The 25,468-nt window shown below is 37.2% G+C and overlaps 4 protein-coding genes and 1 long non-coding RNA gene across 5 annotated transcripts; 3 read left to right on the top strand and 2 right to left on the bottom strand.

Annotated features, from left to right (window-relative positions):
* Positions 1-722: 722 nt before the first annotated feature.
* Positions 723-1,588, top strand: LOC112089302. Its single transcript, XR_002900940.1, has 2 exons — positions 723-809; positions 1,316-1,588. It is a non-coding gene; the product is annotated as an uncharacterized LOC112089302 (long non-coding RNA).
* A 1,019-nt stretch (positions 1,589-2,607) lies between these two features.
* Positions 2,608-9,614, bottom strand: LOC18025711 (zinc finger CCCH domain-containing protein 19). Its single transcript, XM_006408864.2, has 10 exons — positions 7,980-9,614; positions 7,802-7,881; positions 7,237-7,421; positions 5,978-6,857; positions 5,765-5,892; positions 5,481-5,540; positions 5,327-5,377; positions 4,972-5,042; positions 4,627-4,778; positions 2,608-4,516 (listed from the first exon to the last, which is right to left on the bottom strand). Exons 1-10 carry the CDS (start codon positions 9,422-9,424, stop codon positions 2,757-2,759), a joined length of 4,812 nt encoding a protein of 1,603 aa, XP_006408927.1. The 5' UTR covers positions 9,425-9,614; the 3' UTR covers positions 2,608-2,756.
* A 4,367-nt stretch (positions 9,615-13,981) lies between these two features.
* LOC112089220 lies at positions 13,982-16,603 on the top strand. The gene has a single exon (XM_024160203.1). The coding sequence runs from the start codon at positions 13,982-13,984 to the stop codon at positions 16,601-16,603; it is 2,622 nt and encodes an 873-aa protein (XP_024015971.1).
* A 1,858-nt stretch (positions 16,604-18,461) lies between these two features.
* LOC18025710 (protein CONTINUOUS VASCULAR RING 1) lies at positions 18,462-20,647 on the top strand. The gene is made up of 7 exons (XM_006408863.2): positions 18,462-18,805; positions 19,203-19,255; positions 19,370-19,479; positions 19,569-19,736; positions 19,833-19,930; positions 20,080-20,206; positions 20,338-20,647. The coding sequence occupies exons 1-7, from the start codon at positions 18,653-18,655 to the stop codon at positions 20,427-20,429; spliced, it is 801 nt and encodes a 266-aa protein (XP_006408926.1). The 5' UTR covers positions 18,462-18,652; the 3' UTR covers positions 20,430-20,647.
* Positions 20,648-20,912: 265 nt separating this feature from the next.
* Positions 20,913-23,691, bottom strand: LOC18025709 (protein tesmin/TSO1-like CXC 6). Its single transcript, XM_006408862.2, has 7 exons — positions 23,174-23,691; positions 22,902-22,997; positions 22,635-22,806; positions 22,191-22,538; positions 21,985-22,070; positions 21,459-21,892; positions 20,913-21,363 (listed from the first exon to the last, which is right to left on the bottom strand). The coding sequence occupies exons 1-7, from the start codon at positions 23,395-23,397 to the stop codon at positions 21,170-21,172; spliced, it is 1,554 nt and encodes a 517-aa protein (XP_006408925.1). The 5' UTR covers positions 23,398-23,691; the 3' UTR covers positions 20,913-21,169.
* Between the last annotated feature and the right edge of the window lie 1,777 nt (positions 23,692-25,468).

The raw sequence follows: 25,468 nt of genomic DNA, 5'->3' as shown, positions 1-25,468 counted from the left end.
ATTAATTTAATGTATGTATTAAATAAAAATAAATTATTTAATATATTTATAAAGGACAAAGTTGTACTTTTATAATTTTCTTAATATGTGTGAAAAATGTAAGAATGACACTCTTTATGAAACGGAGGGAGTACATCTTTAGTAATAGGCCTAATGAAAGCTAACCATTGCTTTTAATATTCTATGTGTACTTAAAACATTGTGCTGCTCAGCATCGCCCAATAATATTTTTGTTCCAATTCTATTTATTTTTGTTGTTAATTTTTATTATAAGTTATTAATTCCATGCATGCATTTCATTGATTTTTGTTGAATGGATGCATAGAAGACGTTTCACAAATCTCAACGGTTGAGCGTGCTGCTCCACTTGTCAAAAAAGAAGAAAAGAAATTTGTCGAGAAGTGTAAAATATTTCTATGTTATTAAATTAGGTTTGGTAAATTATGTCTTTTCTTTGGCAGTTTTGAATAACCTTATTTAGTTGTTTATTTGTTTAGTTGTTTATATCAAAAAGCTATCTTTAATTTAAATGGAGTATATACTGTATATTATCTAATTTCTTATATATATATATATATATATATATCAATATTGTACTCATTTGCTTCCATTTGTCATGTTTACATTGACTAAATATACAAAAAGATAATAAAAAATAATTCAATTTTTATTGTATAATTTTTTTCTCTATATATACCACTTGAAGAGAAATCAACTACACAAAAACATTGTTGAAAACTGAAGAAAAATGGTTTCACACAAATGCTTCTTTTTTACATTTCTGTGTATTGCTCTTCTTATAATTTCAGGTATGTTTTTTGTTTTTCTCCATTGGTTAGCATGTTCTCGAGACAATTATAGTTTAAATCTTTGAGGTATGTCAAAAATCTTTTGAATTATATTTTTGAAGTGTCGTATATAATAAAATAATTTCTTATTGTATGTGAAAAATAGAACTCTTCAAACGCAATAAAAAAAAGATTTTAAAAATCGTTAGGAAACAAAGGTTTTTGAAATATTGACATCAAAACGTCAAGTTGATTTTAAGTTTTAACTATATCTCTAACCTATTTTGTAAATTGATAACAAATTTTATTTTTTTGTGAATACGTAAAGAAACATTTATCATTATTTTTTACCAAAATATGTAATTAGATTTTTCAAATTTTGTAGATATTCTTTTGGGAACTAATAATTCATGAGAAATTAATTAGTTATTCTGCATTTTTGTAGATTTTTCAAACTGATCAGTTATTCTGCATTTTTTTGTGCATATCAATTCATGAGAAATTAATTATCTTTCAATTCTTTCAAGGTCATGCAACAAGAGATATATATTCTACAAAATACGAGAATTCGTTGCTGATGGAGAATATTCCAGACAATCCATGTGGAGAAATAGAAAACTGCAACAAAAAATGCATCGACCAGAAATTTCCTAAAGGAGGATTATGCTTAAATCCAACATCGAATGATGATATAACTGGATTTATTTGCCTTTGTAAAATTTAAAAGCTATTATAGAATATTATCCTGTAAAAGATATGTAATCCAAGCAAAATAATAATTATAAGACCTAAATTATAAATGTAATTGAGTTTTGGCATCTGATAGCACAAACTAGCATATAATTTCTCAAGAAGATAATACAATTGACATGTTGATGTTCAATATATAACTTCACAGCTTAATTTGGACAATGAATATTCTAATTAATCAATTTTATTGTCACTTTATTACAAAATCAACATAATTAATTAGTAACAAACAAATAAAATAAAAAAATAAAGGGAGTCTTATTAGTAGATGTAAACTGTAGTATACATTAACGATGTAAGTAATAATAATGTAATAAAAAAAAAAAAAATCGAAAAATGACATGCTTTAAAGTTTGAAGTAGCTTTAACCATTTGGGTATAGAAAGAACACTTACCGGTGTGTTTAAAAGTATAGTAAATATATATATATATATATATAATTTGTATGTGTGTTTAATGATTAAAACTAATACATAAACCGGTCTAAATCATATTATAAAGAAATTTCTTATGGCAATAGTATGCATTCTCATGATATTTTTCTATAGTTTCTTTTATAACTTAATTTTGAATTTTTTTGGAAAGTTTCAATCAACACTTTTTATTGGTATTCATTGATTAAAAAAATGTAGTTCTAATATTATATTTATTTTTAAGTCCAAGAATGACTTATTCGTATATCAACTTATTACCATTTTTGTATATAAATAATAATTTCACATGACAAAGAAACTGAAGAATATATGCCCTATGTTTGTTCATTAAAAGACCTATGTTTGTACACTTGTTTGGCTATGCCGCTATGTTTCTTTAAGACTAAAAGTTTGTCATCAACTAAAAACAAATTTTATTAGTTTTTTTTTTTTCTGGTGTTTTAAAAAGGAAAAGGCTTAGTTGAAACATGCATAGTTTCCGAGAAAAGACTCCTTTAAAAGGAAGTTTCAAGACAAACATATATAGTTGGCCTAGCAAATATTATATGTAAGAGTATTTACCCTTATATCACCACGACATTTTAATACTAAAGACCTAAGCCCCACCCACCCACCCAAAATAAAGAAAACATGTTAGTTAATTCTTAATGAGAGGCTCTAAACAAAAGACTATTGTGCATAAAACCAAATTGGCTCAAACGCCTAAAGCTGCTTTTTGAGGATGCAGACAGCATCCAAAAGCAGTAAGAGAGAGGGAGAGAGATCGAGAGAGAAAGAAGCTGATTTAGTTGTGAAGGTAATTGCAGGATGCTCCTTTCCTACAATGCCCATTTTCTTGATAGAACTTGCATACTCTTTGCCCTTTGAAGTTATTCTGCCCACTTGATTGCCTATTCCAACCATATCCACCAGAATCTCTATTCTGGTTCTGTTGGTTTCCCCAGCTTGGAATTGCTATCTGATTTTGAGTTCCCCAGTTTTGATTACTGTTCCCAGGCTGCATCCCTTGACCTGGTTGCATCCATCCCGAGCCTGTAGTGCTCCCTGGAGCTTGACCTTGGCCTGCTACAGTACCCCACCCGGTGTTTGGATAAGCTTGTGGTTGTGGTTTTGCTTGGACAGACCCGCCCCAGCCAGGGTTTGGCATTCCCTGACCAGTTGGCGGAACAGAAGGTGCAGCCCAGTTAACGTTCATTCCAGCTTGCACAGGACCAGCCCATCCCATGTTTGGATCTACAGTCCCTTGACCCCAGCCACTATTTTGGTTTGATTGAGGAGCCTGAGGTTGTCCTGCATTTTGGCTGTTGTTCATGCCCCATGGTTCGTTATTAGCTCGTGCCTGAGACTGAGTATTCGGTTGGCTTGGAATTGGAACCCTCCATGGATCAGATTGGGGATATCCTTGTTGGCTTTGCGAGGGGAGAATACTTGGAGTTGCGGTGACATAAGACGCAGAAGAAGAGGGAGCCTCACCTCCTCCACGACCATGAGAATCAAATTTATATGTCTGCATGTTACTCCAGCTTTGCTTTCCGCCTGCCGGTGTTGGAGATGGAAGAGTGGGAGCAGAACCGTAGTGATTATTAGAAGAGTTAGTCATATCTGTCCCTGGAATACGGTGGGTATTAGGCTGCAGTGCACCAGCAGAGTTTACTACCATAGGGATATCTGTCCTAGAAACTTGACTCGGGCCAGATTGTGCTAAAGACATATTTATCGACTGATCACATGACTGTGCAGATGGCTTGGTTGGAGACCACCTGCTCTCAAAATTTCGCCTTTTCGCGGTTGGAGTTGTAATTTGATTTGGAGTAGGCGATGGAAGGCTACCACCGGAACTCCAAGTATCCTGGGAATTCCTGGGAATATCAAGGATTGATGGAGCGGTTTGGCTTGGTTGACCTGAATAAGCTGCTACCTGAGATTTCTCATAGCTATTATCCACCGGCTGGGTTTGCTTCTGAAACAATCCAGCTAATGCATCAGTCAGGAGAATAGAGTCCAATGGTGACTCTGTTGCTTTCCAGATTTCCAACTTAGCAGGGAAATAGCCAGTGTTGTTCCATTTACGGAGTTGTGCCATGGAGAAAGATCCTTGAACTTTACCAGATGGGTCTTTGTAATGCCACATTTTCTCTGACTCATTTGACATGGGAGCAGGCTGCGGAACAACAGCAGGAGGTGCCGTTAAATTTTCAGGGACAATTCGAGGAGACAATTCTGGTTGCACAATAGTATGAGAACTTCTGGGAGCAGGTTCAGGAATAGAAACAGATCTCGGTTTCTCAGAGCCTGAAGATTGTGGCATTTCTCTTTTTCTACCTAAAGTCCACATACTTTCACTAACATTTTCTTCGGAACTACCAAGATAATCTTCTCTGCCAGTAGAGCCTCTACTTGAATAACTTCTACTTAGTTCCCGATTGTTTGAGAAGTTACTTGTGCTAGTCCATGATTCATTGGAACTAAATCCCCCCCTTCGTGGAGATATCGGGTCTCTTCCTCTTCTGTTGAAGCTACTACTTCGCGGCCTCATATTTCTCTCTACATGCATTAGAACAGCCAAAGATAGAAGATGTTAGAACAACAATAGATACAAAACACTTCAGAGTTTCGTTTTGTTGAAAATAAAAACTTGATTTAGTAACGGAAACCTTTTTCCTTTTCTTCTTTTCCATCTTCATCTTCGGACTCACAATTTGGATCCATTTTGGGATCACCATGTATTCCTGGAATTTCTTCTAGCCTGCGCTGCCGTTCCTCTGGAGACTTCAGCTTTTGCAGTCTCTCAACACATTCTCGCAGCGTAACCATAGATCAAGGAATACTTACGTAAGTGAATAAAAAAAAAATGAAATTATATGCTTTCCACTACAAATGACAGATCAGATGCTCTTTCCCCGAAGTATAAATACATACACACAGAGAAGCATTTCAAGAGCATACTAGTCAATCATCATTTTGACAAAGAACTCAAAAGTTTCAACAGATAAGGATATTCTTTTCTGTGGCCCATGTCACTAGCCCGATCGCGCAAATGACTGAAACGTAGGATCTCTGCTTCCAGCAACTGCATTCAGAACGGAACAAATTTGAAAACTAAAGCATCATATGTACATATTTTGTTAAATTTTTCCAATGCTATCATGATCGCTTTGCTTTGTTAAGAAAACTGAAATCCCGAAACCCAAAACCTAAGAGAGACGATAGAACTACAATCATGCTCATCGCGTAGACAGATTAATGCAGTTATTTCCGTCTCCTAATCTAGAGAGATCAGTCACAGTACATATAATAATGAACAAATGGAGGATGAGAGACATAAAATAGCGTCAACAGGACAAAACAACTTACGTTTTTTATTCTCACTTCCTGCAGCGCTATGGCCTTTTCTTGTATATCACCCTAACAACAAATTGACATTAAAAAACCTAAATAGTAAAAGCACCATGCTTGGCAGAAATTTTAGACACAATCAAATGAAGACATCAATTAATATGAAGCATACCATTGACAGCCTGTTGATTAATCCACATTTTATGCTCTGCTTTAGACGCATGCATTCATCCTAAAATTATTGCACGAAAGTTTGAGGTTAAACATATAGCATTCTTGAACAAATACTACTCACTAGTCAGAAGAAGGTTGCTCAGAAAATAGTGAAAACACCAACCACTGCCTCCTTGGCTTGTCAACATATGCAAGTGCAACATAATTACTTATGTAGGGTCAAAAATCAGAACATGTTCAATGACAGGAAAATCATGATGGATATCAGCAGGAGTGTGTCACCTCAGTGAAATCTTGATTTGATATAACGTCAATGGATATCACTTCTTTTTTGTCCAAGTTCAGTATCTCAAGTTCGAAGTCGGTTGTTTTCTTGCCAACTTTATAGGGTTCAGGAGCTTTGGGTGTGCCTATGTTTCGGACCAAATAGAACTTAAGTCAACCTTTGAATTAAAAAATATTAAAATAATCTCTAAAATTAGAGACTAGACATACCAATAACTTGAACCAGTCGATATAAATCTTGCTTTTGAATTCCAGGTATCTTTAACCTAACAAATGCACTAGTTACTTTTTCTTCGAATGCTGTAGAATCTCCAAGTAAATCTTCCACCAAGCTCCGCCTTAGGTATATTAAATTAATGTTGTGCATATCAATAGCAGCAAAATCATCAAGATTAGATTGACACCCTCCTTTCCTGACACTCTTTTTACGTGTTTTACGTTTCTTATCCTTGCCACTTTTCACAGGATGGCCGAAGTTTTCATCAACATCCACATGATCAGGTTCTGTATCATCAATGCTACCTTGAATATCATTTACTTGCTGTTGCTCCTTGTCCAGGAAATGGGTATCAAGGAGATTTAACATCTCAAAGTGCCCAACATGAGATTTTCCGAACAAATTCTGAAGCTTGGAGTCGCAAATAACCTGGCTTTTACGACGGGGATCACGAAGATTGTATCTTTTTATATAATCCAGCAGGAGAGCATGTACTTCTGAATGAGGTAAGAAAGATATGTCACCACGTCTCATGTGCGCGACTACATCCAAAAGTTCCTTGGAAGCCCACTTCATAGTTTCACCTGACGAGCTTTTATTAGCTGGTGACAGGATTTTCTCAGCAGAACTAGACTTCAATCGACTTCTGGTCTTCCTCTTTTTTGGAGAGCTATCTGAATCTGATCCTCCATCAGTAACGTAGTCAGTCTCCCTGGTTATTCCCTGTTTACCAGCATGGGACTCATTTCCTTTCTGTGGGCTCTTAGCCTGATCAAGTTCCTCTGGACTTAAAGATAGCTGGGATTTCAAATCAAGCCAGTAATCCTTAAAGAGATATTCCCAGCTGGTCTTGTCATCAAAATCCAGCTGCGCCTGTAAGAAACAAAACGAGGAAAGGGAGAGAAATCAGTAATAGAAGATGCCATTCAAATAGCAAGTGTAAACTAAGGAATAAATGAAAATCAACGATTCAATGTGGGATATTGACCAAAATCATAATATATTAGTGACATTACAAAGTAAGAAGAAATAAATGAAAGCTTATCATGCATCAACCAGGATGAAGGCTCATAATCATGTGTAATCGAGCAGTGGTGTAGAAGTAAGTAGAAGACTGATCATCAGAATTTTTATGAGAGAAATAGGAAAATTAAGATCATAGGGTACTGGAACATGATCAGTTTACCAGCTCATTGCAAGAAAAGAAGAAAAGTTCAATAAGCAACAAACTACAAGAGTAGTTCAGGCATACCGGCTCCTTTTCCTGTTCCTTTTTTTCTATCAACTTGACTGTCTCCATGCATGTCTCACACAAACCCTTATTTCCTCGTACGCAAAAGAAGACAGCATCTTTGGCGCAGCATTTGCATAATGAAAACATACATGTATAACACAAGTACGTCGCAGTTTTCTCGCATTTGCTACACAGGTGCCATCCTATTCATGAAAATACAACATTCTATTAGGTTCTATTAGAAAGAAAATGGAAAATAAACACAGATTAAAAAGTACGACCATGCACAGAGACTGAAAATTATAGCATAACTGAAGCAGAATACTTGTTTTAAATATAAAAAAATGATCCTTCACATATTGTACTATCTTGAAAGTTTATATGATGTGTTCTAAAGCATGAGGGACAGTGATATACTAAGAAGATATACAATGTAATTTGGACTCTCTTGTGAAATTGATCACCATATGTACCAAAAATTAATACTGAACCATTTGCTAAATGTATCATGTTTTCCCACACTCATTGATTTAATTTAAACAGAAACTTAACGAATGAATGACAGAAGAAGAAAAAAACTTACCACAGTTCCAATTTCCCTTTGAACGGAAGAAAGCTTCATCTCGATCTACACAAGAAGGGTGGTAGGCTTTTGGGCATCCCCTGCAAGCCAAGAGTATCATAACAACAATATAAGGGTCCAGAAGAGAGTAGGATAAAGACCAGCAGTAAAGTCACAGAAACTCAAAAAGAGAGTTCACCTGCGGTCACAAAGGACAAGGTCACCCCCATCAAAGCACATAAAGCAAACATCTTCCTCTTTCTTCTTTCCGGTGCCTTTCACTGTCTTTGTATTTCTCACCCGCTTCCTCTTTCCTTTAGCACTCTTATTTTCTTCCTCAACTTCCTCTAGCTCTTCATCCCTCGTCTCACCCATAACAATCTCCTCTTGTGTGTCTGTTGGGTCTGTCATTTCTATCTCATCATTATTTTCGCTCTCCTCCTCAATATCAGTTGCTGAGGAGTCTCTATGCGTTTCCACATCCTCCGCCACATCATTCATGTCTTCATCTTTCTCCTCATCCTCAACTTCCATCCTTGTCTGTGTTTCTTCTGACATTTCAGCTACTTTTGCTCTGTCTACTTTACCCACAACAGCCTCCTCTTGTGTCTTTATCATTTCTTTCATTCCCATCTCTTCATGATCGTCTCTCCCTTCTTCACTAAGAGCTGCTGAGTAGTCTTTATGGGTTTCAACATCCTCGGCCAAATCTGTCATGTCATCATTTTTCTCCTCATTTTCTTCTTCAATTATTGTCTCCGTTTCTTCAGACACTTCAGCAATCTTTGTTTCGTCTGCTTTAGCAAGTTCCTCAGATAGTTCTCGGGTTTCCTCCAAATCAGCTGTCTGCCTTACGTCTCTTACACCATCCATACCATCACCTTCTTCCTCTATCCCAGCAGCATACTTAACATCTGTTTCTACTTCTTGTGCAGCCTCCGGTACATGTATTTCCACTGAATTTCCAACTTCTAGGTCCTTCTCAACGTCTTCTTTACCAGCAGATGAATCACTCATTGGAGCCTTGTTTTTTTCTGAAACCTCATTGACCTCATCATCCTCCTCTTGAAGCTTAGCTTGGGTCTCCAATACAGTAACAGCATCAGGTTTTTCTTCTTCCTCCTCTGTTTCCTTCAATACCTGATTACCCATAGCATCTACTGTGAAACCCACGTCTTCTTTTGCAAATTCATCCGAAAGGTCTTTAGCTCCTTGACCCATTTGCAACTCTTCCAATGACTTTTCATCTTGAGAGGGAATTTCAGTAAAACCAGCAACGCTAGCTATCTCTTTTTCATCGGGAATCTTTAGGTCAACACTAACTATATCTTCCAGGGATGCAGCCTGAGCGGTAGTTTCCTCCTCCATCACATCAAACTTCTCCTTTTCGGACTCTGTGTTCCCTAACTCGATCTTTACCGCCTGTGTACTCTCCTCTTCTCTCTTTTCCTCGACTTTTAGAGAATCAACTCCATTTACCCCGGAAGCTGAAATGTCTTGCGAAGGAGGAGGCTCTTCTTCCATGGAAACTTCTTTGTTTTTCTCTTGAAAATGAATTCTTTTCACCCTGCACTCAGCCACCGAATCTCCTTTTCTTTTTTGGTTGCGTTCCTCTTTTCCTCCTTCAAGAGGAGCAAACTTCATAATCAGTAATTTACTTTCAATTCGAAAAGTTATTAAGGCTTGCTTGGTCAGCTTAGGCGGATAACCGATTTCTACAGCCTAAAATCGATTATTATAGAAAAACGGCGATTTATTTATAAAAAAGGAGACCATTAAAAATACTCTGGCTCTAAAACAGACCCAATTGGAGTGGATCGACGATTGGCCCAAATCATGGATTGGTAATTTTACTTATCCTGTAGATGAAGACTCTTATTTATAGTGCTGCCTCTCCTTCTCAATTATCCAAGTTTGTCGATGTGGGACAAAAAAAAAATACCTCTTTTTAAAAAAAAATGTAATGGGATTTATTGATTTATGGGCTTGAGTTAAATATGTGTTCTCAACACACTAATATGTCTTCTAAGCTGTGTTTTTAAATCAGGATCAGTGACCGAACCAAAAAATTTATTGGATCGTAGGTTAATATAATTTAACTAGGTTCAATCGGTTTAATAATATTTTACAACCTCTAATTAATTAAATATTAAATAAAATTCTTTAATAATTATATTATTTAAATTTTTTTTCATAATTTAAATCCAAAACAACACCGAATATAATAGAGTAGCAATGATAATTAAAAAATAACTTCAATAGTCTAAATAAAAAATAACACCAAAATCAAACAGAATAGCATATTCAATCTTTTTTGGCCAAATCTTTACCACTTTAAACAAACATAAAAACAAAATACATATTAATAAAATGTTTTAAAATTTGAACTATAGAATGAAAAAAAAAATAACGATTTAAATTTTTTTTAATTGAACCAGTTTTTATGCGGTTTGCTGGTTTGGTCGGTTTCTGGTTTTTTGACGGTTCAATCTGGTTTTTTAACCGGCCTATTCTTTTATAGATTTTAGTACTAATTTTATCCGGTTAAATTTTTGGTTTGCAATTTAACTTGGTCGGACCATCGGATCTGGTCCGGTTTAAAAAAGTCTACTATTATGCATGTATTTATACAAACTTTAGTTTATATATACTTTAATATAACAAAATTAATTTTAAAAATAAATAAATATTAAAAAATAATTAAAATAAATAAAAAACTAATTCTTGATTAATCTTTGATTAATCCCCGATTTTTTAACATGAAATCTCGCTAAGCATATGTTATGGGCCCACATCTATGTTGTTCTTCGTTTAGCTCATTTCAAGATTCATGCGAAATTAAAAGTGGGATTCGATTGATTTTAAGCTCTGAGTTCCTTTCCCAGTATAGTGTTGATTCTGTTCAAATCCTGAGATGTTTTGCCCTAGATTCCATCTTATCATAACAACACTTACTTGATAAAATGTGTTAACCAAGCAAATAAACACTGATCTTGGTTGCTTACCATAGTAATGTGACACGTTCTGATTGTGTAGAGTATGAATTTGCATTCCATGTGATTCTCTGAGTCTTTTTGTTATGTTCATTCTCATTCAAGCATATACACACAAATCACCGTGGTGTAATGCAGACTTTAAGCTTGTTCATAACTGGCTGGTAAGCATTATTTTTTCCCTTTTTTTCAGTATCTCGTAATAAGCCAAGAGTTGTAAATTTGGTATTTGATGAAGTTATCAAAGATTCAAGCATCTTGTCTTTGTAAATTCTAACCTCAAGTTGCTTTTCTTTTCTTTGCAGTGATATCCTACTTCTTATTGCAATTACTTTCTATATAACATGGTGGTTTATTCACTTTGTTGATGGATTCCTCTCTCCGATATATGCGCAACTTGGAATCAAGCGGATGCCATTTGTTTGTCACATCTACTTTGTGGCCACTGATTTTCTCTAGTTCAAGTGAATGTAGAATATAGTCTTAGAAAATTAGAAACAACTCTAATGATTCATGTGACTCCATTTAGATACTTTTTGATTCTTGCCAATTTGATAGAGAAAAGCGGATCTATATCGGTGGGAATTTGCAAAGGAAAATTCCTTTTTTTTTGATAAAGACAACATACAAATGAAGATTTCTTAAAGGGTCAAAAAATGTCTCCTAAAAATTATAAGCTACAGAAAATATGTTTAGAGACATGTGTTGAGGTTGGAAATTTTGGGCTTGAGAAAAAAAGTTGAACAGCTTAAACGAAACAAAAATGTGATAGCAAGAACTCGTCAAGTTATGCCAACAACAACAATCAACAGACAACCACATATCATGTTCTGCCTTGATAACCCTGTTAAGAATATCCCACTTTCTTTATCTGAGTTCATATATAAGCACTTAAGCAAGTCATGCCATTGAACGAAATTAGATTATTGAGGCCTTTTCTCTCTGGCCCTCTTCCCGATGTAGTCTCACGCTCTGTTTCTTCTTTCCACCATGGTTTTGAACTTCGAAGCTCTCCAGGTTTTCTCTCCGGCGTGGCTGAGGTTTGCGGTGTTTTTACTTGTTGAAGACGAAGATCTGAGTTCCCCTCCTTCCTTTGAAGATCTGTGCTGCTCCTCCTTCCTTTGAAGATCTGGACCTGATGTGGGACAGATCTTACTCTCTTGTGAAGACGAAGATTGGCGCTTTTACTGCGCAACCCCTATTCTCTTTGAAATTGCTGTTCTTTTGCTTCTCTCCTCAGATCCGTATTTTTCCTCATGGTCTCACCGTCGATGCTCTTCCCAAGTCCAAGCTACGATCTTTGAAGAACTGAATCCCCTTCCGCTAAAAGCGAGTTTTTCTGCATCTAGCCTAGTGCTAAGACTTTCATCTGTTACATAATTTTCAAATTTTTTGTCGTGGGAAGCTTTGAGATCTATCTAATATCTCCAATGGTGTCTTCGTGGTTCTCCTTCGACGACGGCAAAGCTCAAGATAGCTTCTAAAACGTCAGATCTACAGAGTTCACCATCTTTCAGACAACAACGGCGGCGGTGGTTACTGTTCATCGGAGACACTTCAGCGGCGACGGTGATCTTTTGTTTTTGACCTAATAGTTATTGTTTACTGGGCAAGCAAATTAGCGGGTCTAATTTCAATTCTGGGCTAAACCCAAGATTTTAATGTTAGCCATTGGGCTTGTATGGATCTGATAATTTAAAATCATATTGCAAATGAACGACATCGGGTGGAATTGTCAAGGAGCTGGTTCGGATTTGACAAAAGATCATTTGGAAGAACTTTACAAATGTTTTCAACCGAAATTTCTATTTTTGTCGGAGACCAAAAATAAGCGTTACTTTCTGCAAGACATGCAAGTTCATTTTGGATATGATCATGTTTTCACTGTTGAACCGAGAGATCGAAGTGGCGGTCTAACCCTTTTTTATATGGATGAACCTTCAGTTACTATCTCCTATTCGGATGAACATCTTATTGATGTAGAAACTAGTCTAGACGGACATAAAATCTTTTTGACGTTCGTTTATGGAGATCCGGTCATTAAAAACCGAGAATATGTATGGGAACGTCTCACTCGAATGAGCCTCTCTAGAAAAGAAGTCTGGTTTATTATTGGAGATTTCAATGAAATCTACGGAAACCATGAGAAACGGGGAGGACGCAGGAGACTAGAATACTCTTTTATCCCTTTCCGAACCATGTTAGATAATTGTGGGATGCTCGAATTTCCGTATAAAGGAAATTCTTTCTCTTGGGTCGGAAGAAGACGTAACGGAAAAGTCAAATGTCGTCTCGATAGAGCCGTGGGGAATGAAGAATGGCAATCTATCTTCCCCCACACCTCGGTGGAATACCTTAAATTATGGGGTTCAGACCATCGTCCCGTTATGGCCATAATTCAAGTGGATAATCGCCGGAGGAAGAAATCATTTAGATTTGATAAAAGATGGCTGGGAAAACCAGGTTTCAAAGAGACGGTAATCTCCGGCTGGAGCTCTTTGGATGGAATCACTCGTCGGGATTTCCATCGCAAAGTAGCTAATTGTCGTACGAGTATCTCTAAGTGGAAAAAGTCCCAATCATCAAATTCAGAGAAGATGATTGAGGAACTTAAAAACCAATTGGATGCGGCCCAAGACGACGAAAACTCAACATTAGAAGAAGTAGAAGATATTAGAAGGAACCTTTGTGCTGCTTTACGCGAGGAAGAAACCTTCTGGAAACAGAAAAGTCGCGAACAATGGCACAAAGCCGGGGACAGAAACACGAATTTCTTTCATGCGCTCACAAAACAAAGGAGAAGTCGGAATCGAATCTTCGCCCTGAGGGACAGGAATGGGAATTGGGTTGAAAATGCACGAAGTATTAAACGGGTAGCTTCCCACTACTTCCAAGACTTGTTCACCTCGTCACAACCCCTAGACCCAGATAATGCACTCCGGTTTATCACCGAGAAAGTGACAGAATCTTCTAACCAGATCCTCCTCAAAGACCCCACAGAAGCAGAAATTAAAGAAGCTCTCTTCGATATCGATCTAGATAAAGCCCCGGGACCGGATGGAATGACAAGCAAGTTTTACCAAAGGTTCTGGCAGGATTTCCGCCATGATATTGTGAAATTAAAGATTTCTTCACATCAGGATCTTTTGATCCTAGACTCAATCAGACCAACATATGTCTTATCCCTAAGAAAGAAAAGCCTAGAGCTATGACGGAGTTCCGTCCGATTAGCCTTTGCAACGTGAGCTATAAGATAATCTCAAAGCTCATGTGTAAACGACTTAAAAAGACATTACCTAATCTAATCTCAGAGACTCAATCGGCCTTCATGGCTAGGAGGCTGATCACCGACAATATTCTGTTGGCACAAGAAAATTTTCATGCACTTCGTACTAACTTGGTGTGCAGAGAAAACTTTATGGCTATCAAGACAGATATGAGCAAAGCATACGGCAGAGTGGAATGGAGCTTCATTAAAGCCCTAGTGATCAAGTTGGGCTTCTCTGAGAGATGGGTCAAGCTTCTGATGTTTTGTATTTCTTCGGTATCCTACCAAGTGTTGATAAACGGAGAACCAAAAGGACATATCACTCCATCACGAGGATTGAGACAAGGAGACCCCCTCTCTCCGTTTTTGTTTATCATATGCACCGAGGCTCTTATCTCACTCCTAAATGGAGCAGAAAAGGAAAACCAAATTTCTGGGCTAAAAATTGCCCAAGCAAGCCCACCAGTTTCCCATCTACTATTCGCGGATGATAGCTTGTTCTTCTGTCGAGCGGACATCCAACAAGGAACCGAGATCTTTAGGATCATCAACACATATGGCTCAGCCTCGGGACAGCAACTTAATCTGGGCAAATCATCAATCATGTTTAGAAATGGAGTTCACCTGACATTGAAGCAAGGTATCAAGGACGCCATCGGAATCTCGGCAGAGGGTGGCATGGGCATGTACCTGGGCCTCCCAGAACAAATTTGTGGATCAAAAAAGAAAGTTTTCTCCTACGTCCATGATCGACTGAGTAACCGAGTAAATTCCTGGTCTGCAAGACTTCTTTCCAAAGGTGGAAAAGAAATTCAGATAAAATCGGTAGCCCAAGCTGTCCTTACTTACGTCATGTCATGCTTTCTATTACCCCAAGGAGTGACTGACAAGTTACGGAGTGCCATTGCTAATTTCTGGTGGAGTTCGAAACAGAATAATAGAGGGATTCACTGGATTGCTTGGGACAAGATTTGTATCCCCCAAGATATGGGAGGCCTAGGATTTCGGGATCTACAAGATTTCAATTTAGCTCTTCTAGCTAAACAGCTATGGCGTCTTATCCAGTACCCTTCATCTCTGCTGGCTAGGGTCTTACGAGGACGATACTATAGACAATCTGACCCGTTGGAAGATCGTAGAGTCTACTCCCCGTCTTATGGGTGGAGGAGTATTTTAGCTGCAAAACCATACCTAATGATGGGATTGCAGAAGACGATAGGGTCGGGTCTAAATACAAGGGTCTGGAGCGAACCATGGATCCCGGACACTAGAGCTCGGCCGGCGAGAGCCACCCCACAGATCGGCTACCAGGACCCGGGATTACTCGTTTACTCCTTTATCCAACAAGATACAAAGCAGTGGGATGTTCCCCTTCTGAGAAATTTCTTCCAACCCGAAGATGTCTCCCTTATCCTAGGGTTGAGACCTAGCCGGAACCGTACCTTGGATGGATATGCATGGAACCATTCCAAATCAGGAATCTATTCGGTTAAGACGGGCTATGACCTAATAAGAAGGACAAAGTTACAACAGGAACCTAGAATAATAAGGGAACCGAGCATTACGGTACTGCAAAGTCAGGTTTGGAAAACCCGCTCACCCGGAAAAATGAAACACTTCATATGGCAAGCATTATCAGGATGTGTGGCTACCTGCCAGAATTTAGCATACCAGCACCTGGGATCTGAAACAAGCTGCCCCCGATGTGTAGATCCCGAGGAATCTATAAATCACCTTTTATTTTTATGTCCCCTGGCACTTCAAGTCTGGGCGTTATCGGACTACCTGTCCCTTCCGGGCCTCTTCCCGAGTACCTCTATTTATCAAAATATGAGCTTTCTTTTTTGGAAAACGAAAGAGCTAGGCATGATGGATCCTCAAAAGGATGTATATCCTTGGATCCTATGGTTCATTTGGAAAGCAAGGAACGACAAAATCTTTAACGGGAAATCAATTTCCCCAGAAGATACCTTGATCCATGCAAAGGTGGAAGCAGAGAGCTGGAGAATCGCGAACCAACCAGAAGATAACGAGGACGCATCCGGTGAGACCTTAGCTCCTCCGTTTCCCCAGATACCTACCTCCGCGATCCAACGAGTTCCGACATGTCGGATTGATGCCTCTTGGATCGATCACGGACCTGTTAGCGGACTCGGGTGGAGCCTGGTGGACGTTAGAGGAAATGAGGTGTATGGTCAACAAGGATGCCGCAGAAGCCTCTCCGCCCTCCATGCGGAGATGGATTGCCTCTTGTGGGCTATGTCAAGTTTGAGTGAACGGCACATAACATCGGTGTTTTTTCTGACCGACTGTTCTGATCTAGTGAATATGACCGAATCTCCATCTGATTGGCCGTCTTTTTCGTCTGAGTTAGAAAACCTACGCATCCTTCGTGAAAGCTTCTCAGATTTCGTCATCTCCCATATCCCGAGAAATGAAAATGTCCGGGCGGACAGTCTTACAAAAGGAGCCCGAGTAAGAGGACAAATATTCACCCATATCGATCATACCGAATCGGTTGAGAACGACCCCGAAAACTGCCCTCAGCCCGACCAACAGTGATGTAATAGTTAGGTAGTAGAAAAAAAAAAAAAAGCACTTAAGCAGTTTTCAAATTTGTTTGTAAGCAAATTTGTAACTGGACCGGTGGCCCACTCGTTTGGTTCACAGAATTTAGCAGAGCGGTTTGGACTTACTAATACAAATTGTGGTTCTTGTGAGTAGATTCATCGCGATCTAAAAAAAACTGTACATCTTTGGACCTAATTAAAGCCGACCAATGCTTTTGATATTCTTTGTGTACTTAAAACATTTGTTCTGCTCAGCGTTGCCCAATAATATTTTTGTCCCAACTCTATTTTTTCTGTTAATTTTATTTTAAGTTTTAAAAAAAATCCATGCATGCGTTTCATTGATTTTTGTTGAATATATACATAGAAGACGTTTCACAAATCTCAAAGGATGGGGTGCTGCTCCGCTTGTCAAAAAAAAATAAGAAAAGTAATTTGTCGAAAAGTGTAAAATGTTTATATGTTATTAAATTAGGTTGGTGAACTTATTGTACTAAACTTTTTGTTTTTATTTTTTGACAGTTTTGAACAACTTTGTCTAGTTGTTTTTTTGTTTAGTTATTTATATCATAAAAGCTATCCTTAATTTAAATATAGTATATAATGTATATTATCTAATTTTGTATATATATATATCAATGTTGTATTTATTGGCTTCCATATGTCATGTTTACATTGACTAATTATACAAAAAGATAATAAAAAATTATGTTTATTGTATATTTTTTTTCTATATATACCATTTGAAGAGAAATCAACTACACATTAACATTGTTGAAAACTGAAGGAAAATGGCTTCTTCACACAAATACTTATTTTTTACATTTCTGTGTGTTGCTCTTCTTATAATTCCAGGTATGTTTTTTGTTTTTTCTCCATTGGTTAGCATATTTTCGAAACAATTATAGTTTAAACCTTTGAGGTATTTCAAAAATCTTTTGAATTATACTTTTTAGTGTCGTATATAATAAAATGATTTCTTATTGCATGTGGAAAATATAACTCTTCAAACACAAGAAATTTTTTTTGAAAATCGTTAGGAAACAAAGGTTTTTGAAATTCTGATATCAAAACGTCAAGTTGATTTTGAGTTTTAACTACATCTTAAACCTGTTTTCTAAATTGGAAACAAAAAGTTTTTTTTGGTGAATACATAAAGAAACATATATCATTACTTAAAAATATGTAATTCTATTTTAAAAATTTTGTAGTTATTTTATCGGGAACTAATAACTCAGTTATTATGTTTTTTTTTTTAATTTCAATTCATGAGAATTGATTATTTCTCAATTATTTTAAGGTCATGCGATAAGGGATATATATTCTACAAAATTCAAAAATTCATTGCTGATGGAGAATATTCCAGCCAATCCATGTGGAAAATAGAAAACTGCAACAAAAAATGCATCGATCAAAATTTTTTTAAAGGAGGATTATGCGTAAATCCAACATCGAATGATGAAATATCTGGATTTATTTGCCTTTGTAAAATTTAAAAGCTATTATAGAATATTATCCTGTAAAGCACATGCAATTCAAGTAAAATAATAATTATATGGCTTAAATTATAAATGTAATTGAGTTTTGGCATCTGATACCACAAACTAGCAAATAATTTTTGAAGAAGATAATACAGTTGACATGTTGATGTTCCATATAGAACTTCACAGCTTAATTTGGACAATGCATATTTTGATTAATCAATTTTATTGTCACTTTTTATTACAAAATCTAGGGAATTAATTAGTATCAAAAAAATTATATATTAACGAAGTAAGTAATAATAATGTAATAAAAAAAAAGAGAGAAAACAAAAACAAATACAAAAAGAAAATCGTAAAACGACAGAGAGCTTCGAAGTTCAAGGTAGCTTTAACCATTTCTTGTGCACAGAAAGAGCAGTCGCCGGTGAAAAGTCTCATCTTTTTGGGGGTTTTTTCCTCACCGCCGTTCAAATCTCTGCCCGGAGTTCACCGGCACTTCTCTCTTCTCCGAGAGGGTTTGATTTCTTTATCGCCTCTGTTTCTCGGAGATACTGGCGATGGGAGACGAAAATCCACCGATTGTGATGGCCAACCGAGAAAGAGATCGAGAGCTTCTGATTCCCGTCGCTGATTCCGGCGAAAAAGACGACGGTTCAACTTCGAAGCCGTCTTCCTCTTCCTCTTCTTCTCCGCATCAAGCTAGCCACGAGGTTTATTTTCTCTTTCACCTTTTTCCTCCTGATCTAGAAAGCTAAACTGTTCTTCGTTTAGCTCATTGTCAAGATTCAATGCGAAATTAAAAGTGGAATTCGATTGATTTTAAGCTCGGAGTTCCTTTCCGAGTATAGTGTTGATTCTGTTCATATCCTGAGAAATTGTTTTGCCCTAGATTCCATCTTATCATAACAACACTTACTTAGATAAAATGTGTTAACCAAGCAAAACACTGATCTTGGTTGCTTACATAGTAATGTGACACGTTCTGATTGTGTAGAGTATGAATTTGCATTCCAAATGATTCTCTGAGTCTTTTTGTTATGTTCATTCTCATTCAAGCATATACACACAGATCAGCCTGGTGTAATGTTTTAGCTATACTTTCTGCAGACTTTAAGCTTGTTCATTAGGGGTTGGGCGTCGAAGAAGTTCATGACTGGCTGGTAAGCATCTCATAAGCCAAGAGTTGTAATTTTGGTATTTGATGAAGTTATCAAAGATTCAAACATCTTGTCTTGGTGAATTCTAGCCTCAAGTTGCTTTTATTTTCTTTGCAGTGTTATCCTACTTCCTATTGCAATTACTTTCTATATAACATGGTGGTTTATTCACTTTGTTGATGGATTCTTCTCTCCGATATATGCGCAACTTGGAATCAACATATTTGGTAAGCACTATTGTGTGTGGTGTCCCTTCTTGATCGAATCAACGATCTGGTTTCGGTTTCTCACATGAGTCTGATTTTGGTTTTTGTAGGTTTTGGTTTTTTGACGTCCATTGCATTCATCTTCTTGGTCGGGGTGTTCATGTCCTCGTGGTTGGGGGCATCGGTTTTGAACCTTGGGGAGTGGTTTATCAAGCGGATGCCATTTGTTCGTCACATCTACAATGCCTCCAAGCAAATCAGCACTGCCATATCTCCTGGTCTCGCTTAAAAAAAGAAAGAAAGAAATAATCCTCATTATTTGTTGGTTGATTGAATTTTCGAACCTCAATTTGTTCTTATCCACCTTTTGCCAGATCAAAATACACAAGCTTTCAAGGAAGTTGCAATCATCAGGCATCCACGTATAGGCGAATACGCATTTGGGTTTATTACATCAACTGTTGTTCTTCAGGTGAGTGAAAACGCTTCAAAGTACAAGGATTTAGTTATTGCTTCCTGAACTTCTCCTTAAAGGATACAAAGTGTAGACACAGTTTTTCCAGGCATTATTTATTATGATTATTGCTTACCAAATGTAATAATGCTCTTTTGTCCTTGCAGAATTACCCAACCGAAGAGGAACTTTGCTGTGTTTACGTTCCCACGAATCACCTTTACATTGGGGATATACTACTTGTCAACAGCAATGATGTTATCAGGCCAAATCTCTCTGTCCGGGAAGGAATAGGTGAGATCACAAAGCCTTTTATCATAATCTAAATCCTGTCATGGTCCTAGATACATCATGTTTTGGTGAATTGCATTCTGAGTTATTTTGAAGAAAGCTACTGAGCTTTTATATCCATTGATCTTCTGCAGAGATTGTTGTTTCGGGTGGAATGTCAATGCCGCAAATTCTATCGACGCTAGATAAACCGTTGGCCTCGATCGACAGATCTACAAGCATATAGTTTCCTTCAGAAGAAGACTTTCTGGTTTACAAAAGTGTATGAGGATGAGTGTGTCTCTTCAGTCTTCAATTTCGACATTGTTGTAACATTCCATTTGTGTTTACAAAAGTGCATAATGTAAGCTAGGTCTCTCCCTTCTTAGATATGAATCTTTATTTTCTTGAAAAACCATTGAGAGTTATATATATATATATATACCGTTAGAAAAAAAAAAAAAACCAAAAACCTGATTTGGTTTACTTATTCCTCAAATATTAAACACAAGTGACATCAAATTTTCTCTAGTTCCTAGAAGATGAATATATCAAAATCAGTCATCGACATATCTATTTTTTTGCGAATGCAGAAACTATCAAAGCTTTCTCATTGTTGTTGCGGATGTGACTCGAAATGGTAGCTGTTTGAACATTCCAATAACATTCTTGTTGTGTTCTCTCAAATGTAAACTTAAAAAAATATATATATTTCTAAGTAAAATCGTCGAGTGGACTATGTGGCAATGTACACAAATAATGATAACAATTCGTAAACAAACAATAATGAATCAAAAGGAAGAATGTGAATGGAAGAAAGAAGAAAGCCTAATAATACAATCTTTGTGAATAGTTGTTGTATGATAATACTCTGTAATCACCTGCCAAAGTTGGTGGCGTTACCTCATAAATCAATCAAGTATGGCGACGCAGATTCAGCTGCATTGTTGCTTGCTCTCTGTAAAGTTAGGAGTAAATATTAATGACTCATTGGTCTTTCTTCTCAGAGAGAGCTTGAGGTTGTTGAATTTGAGCGTGTGAGGAGGTTAGCTGAGAAGGTTGTTGTTTCGTGGTTTGTGAAACTCCATTCGCGACTGCTCCTTCTTGAACCACTGGCTCGATTTTCACAGCGGTTTGTACAGGTGAGTCAAGATCCATTCTTGACAAAGAACAGTTTGATTCTGCAACAAATAAACAAAAACAAACTAAGCTTTTAGAATACCATTCTTGTGTTTGGCCATACTCCACTTCTATTCAAGATATAAGAAACGGAAACCTTTAAATTCTCCGTAGGAGATTATTCGGTTAAGGCAGTCACGGAACTTGGTTAATACTACTTTCTCCTGCTCTGAATAAACCTGGTCTTGCCCGTTTGGTAGCTGCGAGGAGGACTCCACCAAACATTTAGGTGATGCTGCAACCATTAACATAGTGTCTTGTTCATCACACATCAATGCCAAAGTTTCTGGAGACAGGTCTCTGCTTTTAGAGCCATCTGAATTGGATTCCTCAGCACCAGATTTATCAGCTTGATTTCCGCTAGCCTCTCTCTCGGCCTCGGTACCTTTATTATTGTCTTTTGCAGAAGAAGCCAAGGAAGTTTCTGTCTTATCTTCCAACCGCTTTTCTGCTACTTCACCAGCTACAGAAACCAGAACAGAACAAAGTGCTTTCACATCTTGTGGTTGAATTATGTCTGCCAAGAGAGACCTTCGAAAGAGAAAAAAAACAAAATGTATAACTCAGTTTCTGCGATCTCTAGATCAGATTTAGCTTGGAAAAACAAATCAGGCATTTTTTACCTATATAAAACTTTGGATGGGCCTAACGACGCATTGCCTCCACGACGAGAAACAGGTTTCGAAGATGTCATTCTTACACTATTTGCCTGATACCAATAATTATACTATTAACATCTCTCATTTTCTTAACCAAGGGAACAGATAAGGAAAGCATATAGAATATTAACAAGACGGCCAAGCAAGTAAACTTTGCGTGACTGATTTACCTGGCCAAGCCTATGATTAGATGAATCTTTGGTTGGTTGGGTGAAAAAAAAGTCCTGATCTTTCTTTCTCTTGGGAGCTGGAGAAGATGCAAAGCCAGAGGAACCTATAGCTCCAGTTATGGCAGCATTTGCGTGTTGGAGATAAGCCACGTTGTGGGAATGTTCACCGTGAAAGAGAGCTAGCCTGTCTTCACTTCCTTCAAAGTTTTTGCAACCCAAGCATTTACAGTTGTCAGAACAAAGAATGTTTGCCTGAAAGCACTCGCAATACTTTTTAAGACATCCCGATTTCTTGCAGTGACAGCCTTTGTGGTGTTTCCCTAACATCACAACTCCACCAACCTCCTCCTGCAAAAAACTTTGAGTTAAAATTTTTTTTCTAAAAAGACTTGCCTAAGAAGCACAAAACCCAACAGTTCAAAGAGCATCACACAATATATATACCCTGTTATCTCGTGCGTCACTGCTAGCGATTTTAGGCCTGAACGCATTTGGATTCCGTTCCAGAGTTGATTCAACTGCTTCTCGTCTCGCGGGTTCGCTTTCAACGTTGTTGAAACAATTGATACAGTTGCAACCATCACAGTAGGCGCCGGAAGCAAAGCATTCACAATACCTGACCCAAAAAAAAAGGAACATTGCAGAATGTTAAGTTTATAAAGAGTTCAAGCATTACAAAGAGTTGATGGAGACAATGTTTCGCATACTTACAGCTTCAAGCACCGTGAGTGTTTACAGTTGCAGTGTTTTTTCTTCTGAGGGGTTCCATCTACAGGCCTCGGCTTAGATTTCGGAGATTCGGTTTTCCTGCCAAGTAGAAACAAAGTGTCAGCTTTGGATTTTATTTTAAAACCCTTAGATACTCAAATCATCAAAATCTGTATAAAGATCCATGCTTCAAACCCCAACATCTCACTTGAGCTACGTAGAACAATCAAAATCACATCTCTGATTGTAAAAAAGGGCCCAATTCTGAAACTTACGGAAGCCTGATTTGGGCGTGAGATTCTGACAGTGGAATCGGAGTAACCACCGTCGCTGTTGAAGAGATTGATGCAGCTGAGGTTTTATTAGACTGTGAAGGCTCCACATCGGAGCCGGAGCCACCAGTGAAGTCGAGTTGCCTCGCCGACTTCTTCGTCGGAATATCAGACTCTTCTGAATCTGGAACCTCTTTTTTTGGCGGGAATTCGACTCCTTCTCCCATTCTAAAGAAGAATTCGAATTTCGAATTTCTCAGTGTCTGAAGAAACCCAGAAACTTTTTCCCCACAAGCTCACGATTGATTATCAACGAAACCCCAGATAAACACAAATTCAAAATAAACACGAGAAATTGAAGATCCAAAATCCAATCTTAATCCCTCCCGTATGCGAAACCCCACGAGCCGAATCGGCGTCTACGAAAACTCAAACGGCAATTTGAATTCGAATTTTGAACCGAATGATATAGAGATAGAGGAAATTAGGGGTTTAAAGGGTTTTAGCTCGAAGAAGGAGGAGAGAGAAATTTGATACAACAGCGGAAAAAAGAAAAGACTGATACTTTTGAGTTCTTCTTCTTCCTCTTCCTCTTCCTCTTCGAGCGAGAGAGAGAGATTCTCTCCTCCCTCTCTTATACATCTTTTGAAATTTCAATTTCTCGATTATATTAGACGGATAGATTTGAGAGAAAATTTTGATCGTACGGTTGTTGTTAAAAATACTCTGATCCAACGATTACTATTCATAAGGTTTGAAGTTTAGGCGTCCTTTCACCGTCCGATCGCCGCAAAAAAGGAAATTGTTTTGTTTTAAAATAAAAATAAAAAAAAACAAATACTACAAAATTGTATACGAAAGATGAACCACTTGGAAACTAACACGTTCACAGTCACTCGTGTCTGCACAAAAACAGAGAAGCACTGCTTAAAAATAACGGCTTTGGCCTCCAATGTTCTTTTATTCGCAAAAATTCCCTAGTAATTCTAACACTCAATCAAAAATGTAACAAAAACATTACAAAAACAAAAACTTATTATGGCTAAAGAAGAATTTTAGATGAATTTTAATTTATTTTTTCTTAAAACTCATTTGATCATTTTTAGTTTAGCTGATTTTTTAGTTTTATTTTCAAAAATTCGTTTAAACACTTAATCAAGTGTTTTTTTTAAAATGATTTTCTTAAAACTATAATTTTTTACAGACAGTTTTTATTATTATATGATTTTTTTAACTTTATAATTCTATGGAAAAAAAAAGAAAACATCTAAAACTAACTACAACACATAAGACCAGGTCCATTAGAGGGTCTTCCACAATTTTGGGCACAAAATCATAAGATTTTAGGTTTAAAAAAAAAAAGAAAAATGGCCCAACTCGGAAGTATCGGTTCATCCCGTCGAACTTGAAGACTCCACATGCGAACCACGTGGCGTAAGGCGATTGGCTGTGAAAAACGCATCATTTTGGGGAAAAAAAAACGCGGAAACAATTCATTTTCTCTTTCCCTGATTTTTTCTTCTCTCCTTCGTGTTCTTTGGCGATTCAGGGCGATTCCATCGTCACCGCCGGTTCCGTCGATTAATCCCGGTGGAGGTGCAATCCAAACATCGACATTCCGTCCCCATAGTCCTGGTAAGCTTCGATTCTTTGTAGTTTTAATTGTTGATTTCGATTTCGGGATTCTAGGGTTTGTGATTTTTGGAGAAAAAAAATCGGATTGAAATCAGGGTTTTTTTTGTTCGATTTCGGTGAATTAGAGGTTCGAGTCTCGTCTTTGGTACCCCAAATCTAGTATGCGGCACAAATTTGGGAGATATGAAACAAATAGATTCGTTGAAATTAGGGTTTTCGAAATTGTTTACAAATTTTGGGGCTTTCATTTGGGATTGCAATTGGCGTCTAATTCGTTCATTTAAAACCGTCATATCCTTATTTCGAATACGATTTCATGGTTTTAAGATTGAAAATCTTAATATTGTTGCGATGAAATAAGTTTTTTCTATCTCGGGGGTTTATTTGGGGGTTTGTGTTGGTATTCAAACTGGGTCACTCTCGATACATTATCAAGATTCGTGTGTATGTTAAAAGCCATTTGCGGAGATGATTATTTGTTTAGGATATCGTGTGAGTTAATATGGTTGCCTTTTTAATTCATTTGTTGGTTGATTTATATGAGTATATGATATGATCCTATTGAAATTAAGTATGGCATTATCGAATCTGAACTGAACTGGTTAATCGCTTATGTGAGTTGAAATGGTTAATCGTGTGAGTTCATTTTGGTTATATGATTGG

The sequence above is a fragment of the Eutrema salsugineum genome, unplaced genomic scaffold (genome assembly GCF_000478725.1).
Source record: "Eutrema salsugineum unplaced genomic scaffold, Eutsalg1_0 scaffold_12, whole genome shotgun sequence".
In the NCBI taxonomy this organism is placed as follows: domain Eukaryota; kingdom Viridiplantae; phylum Streptophyta; class Magnoliopsida; order Brassicales; family Brassicaceae; genus Eutrema; species Eutrema salsugineum.
Note: the sequence above shows the minus strand (reverse complement) of the source record. Positions and strands in the feature narration are given on the sequence as shown.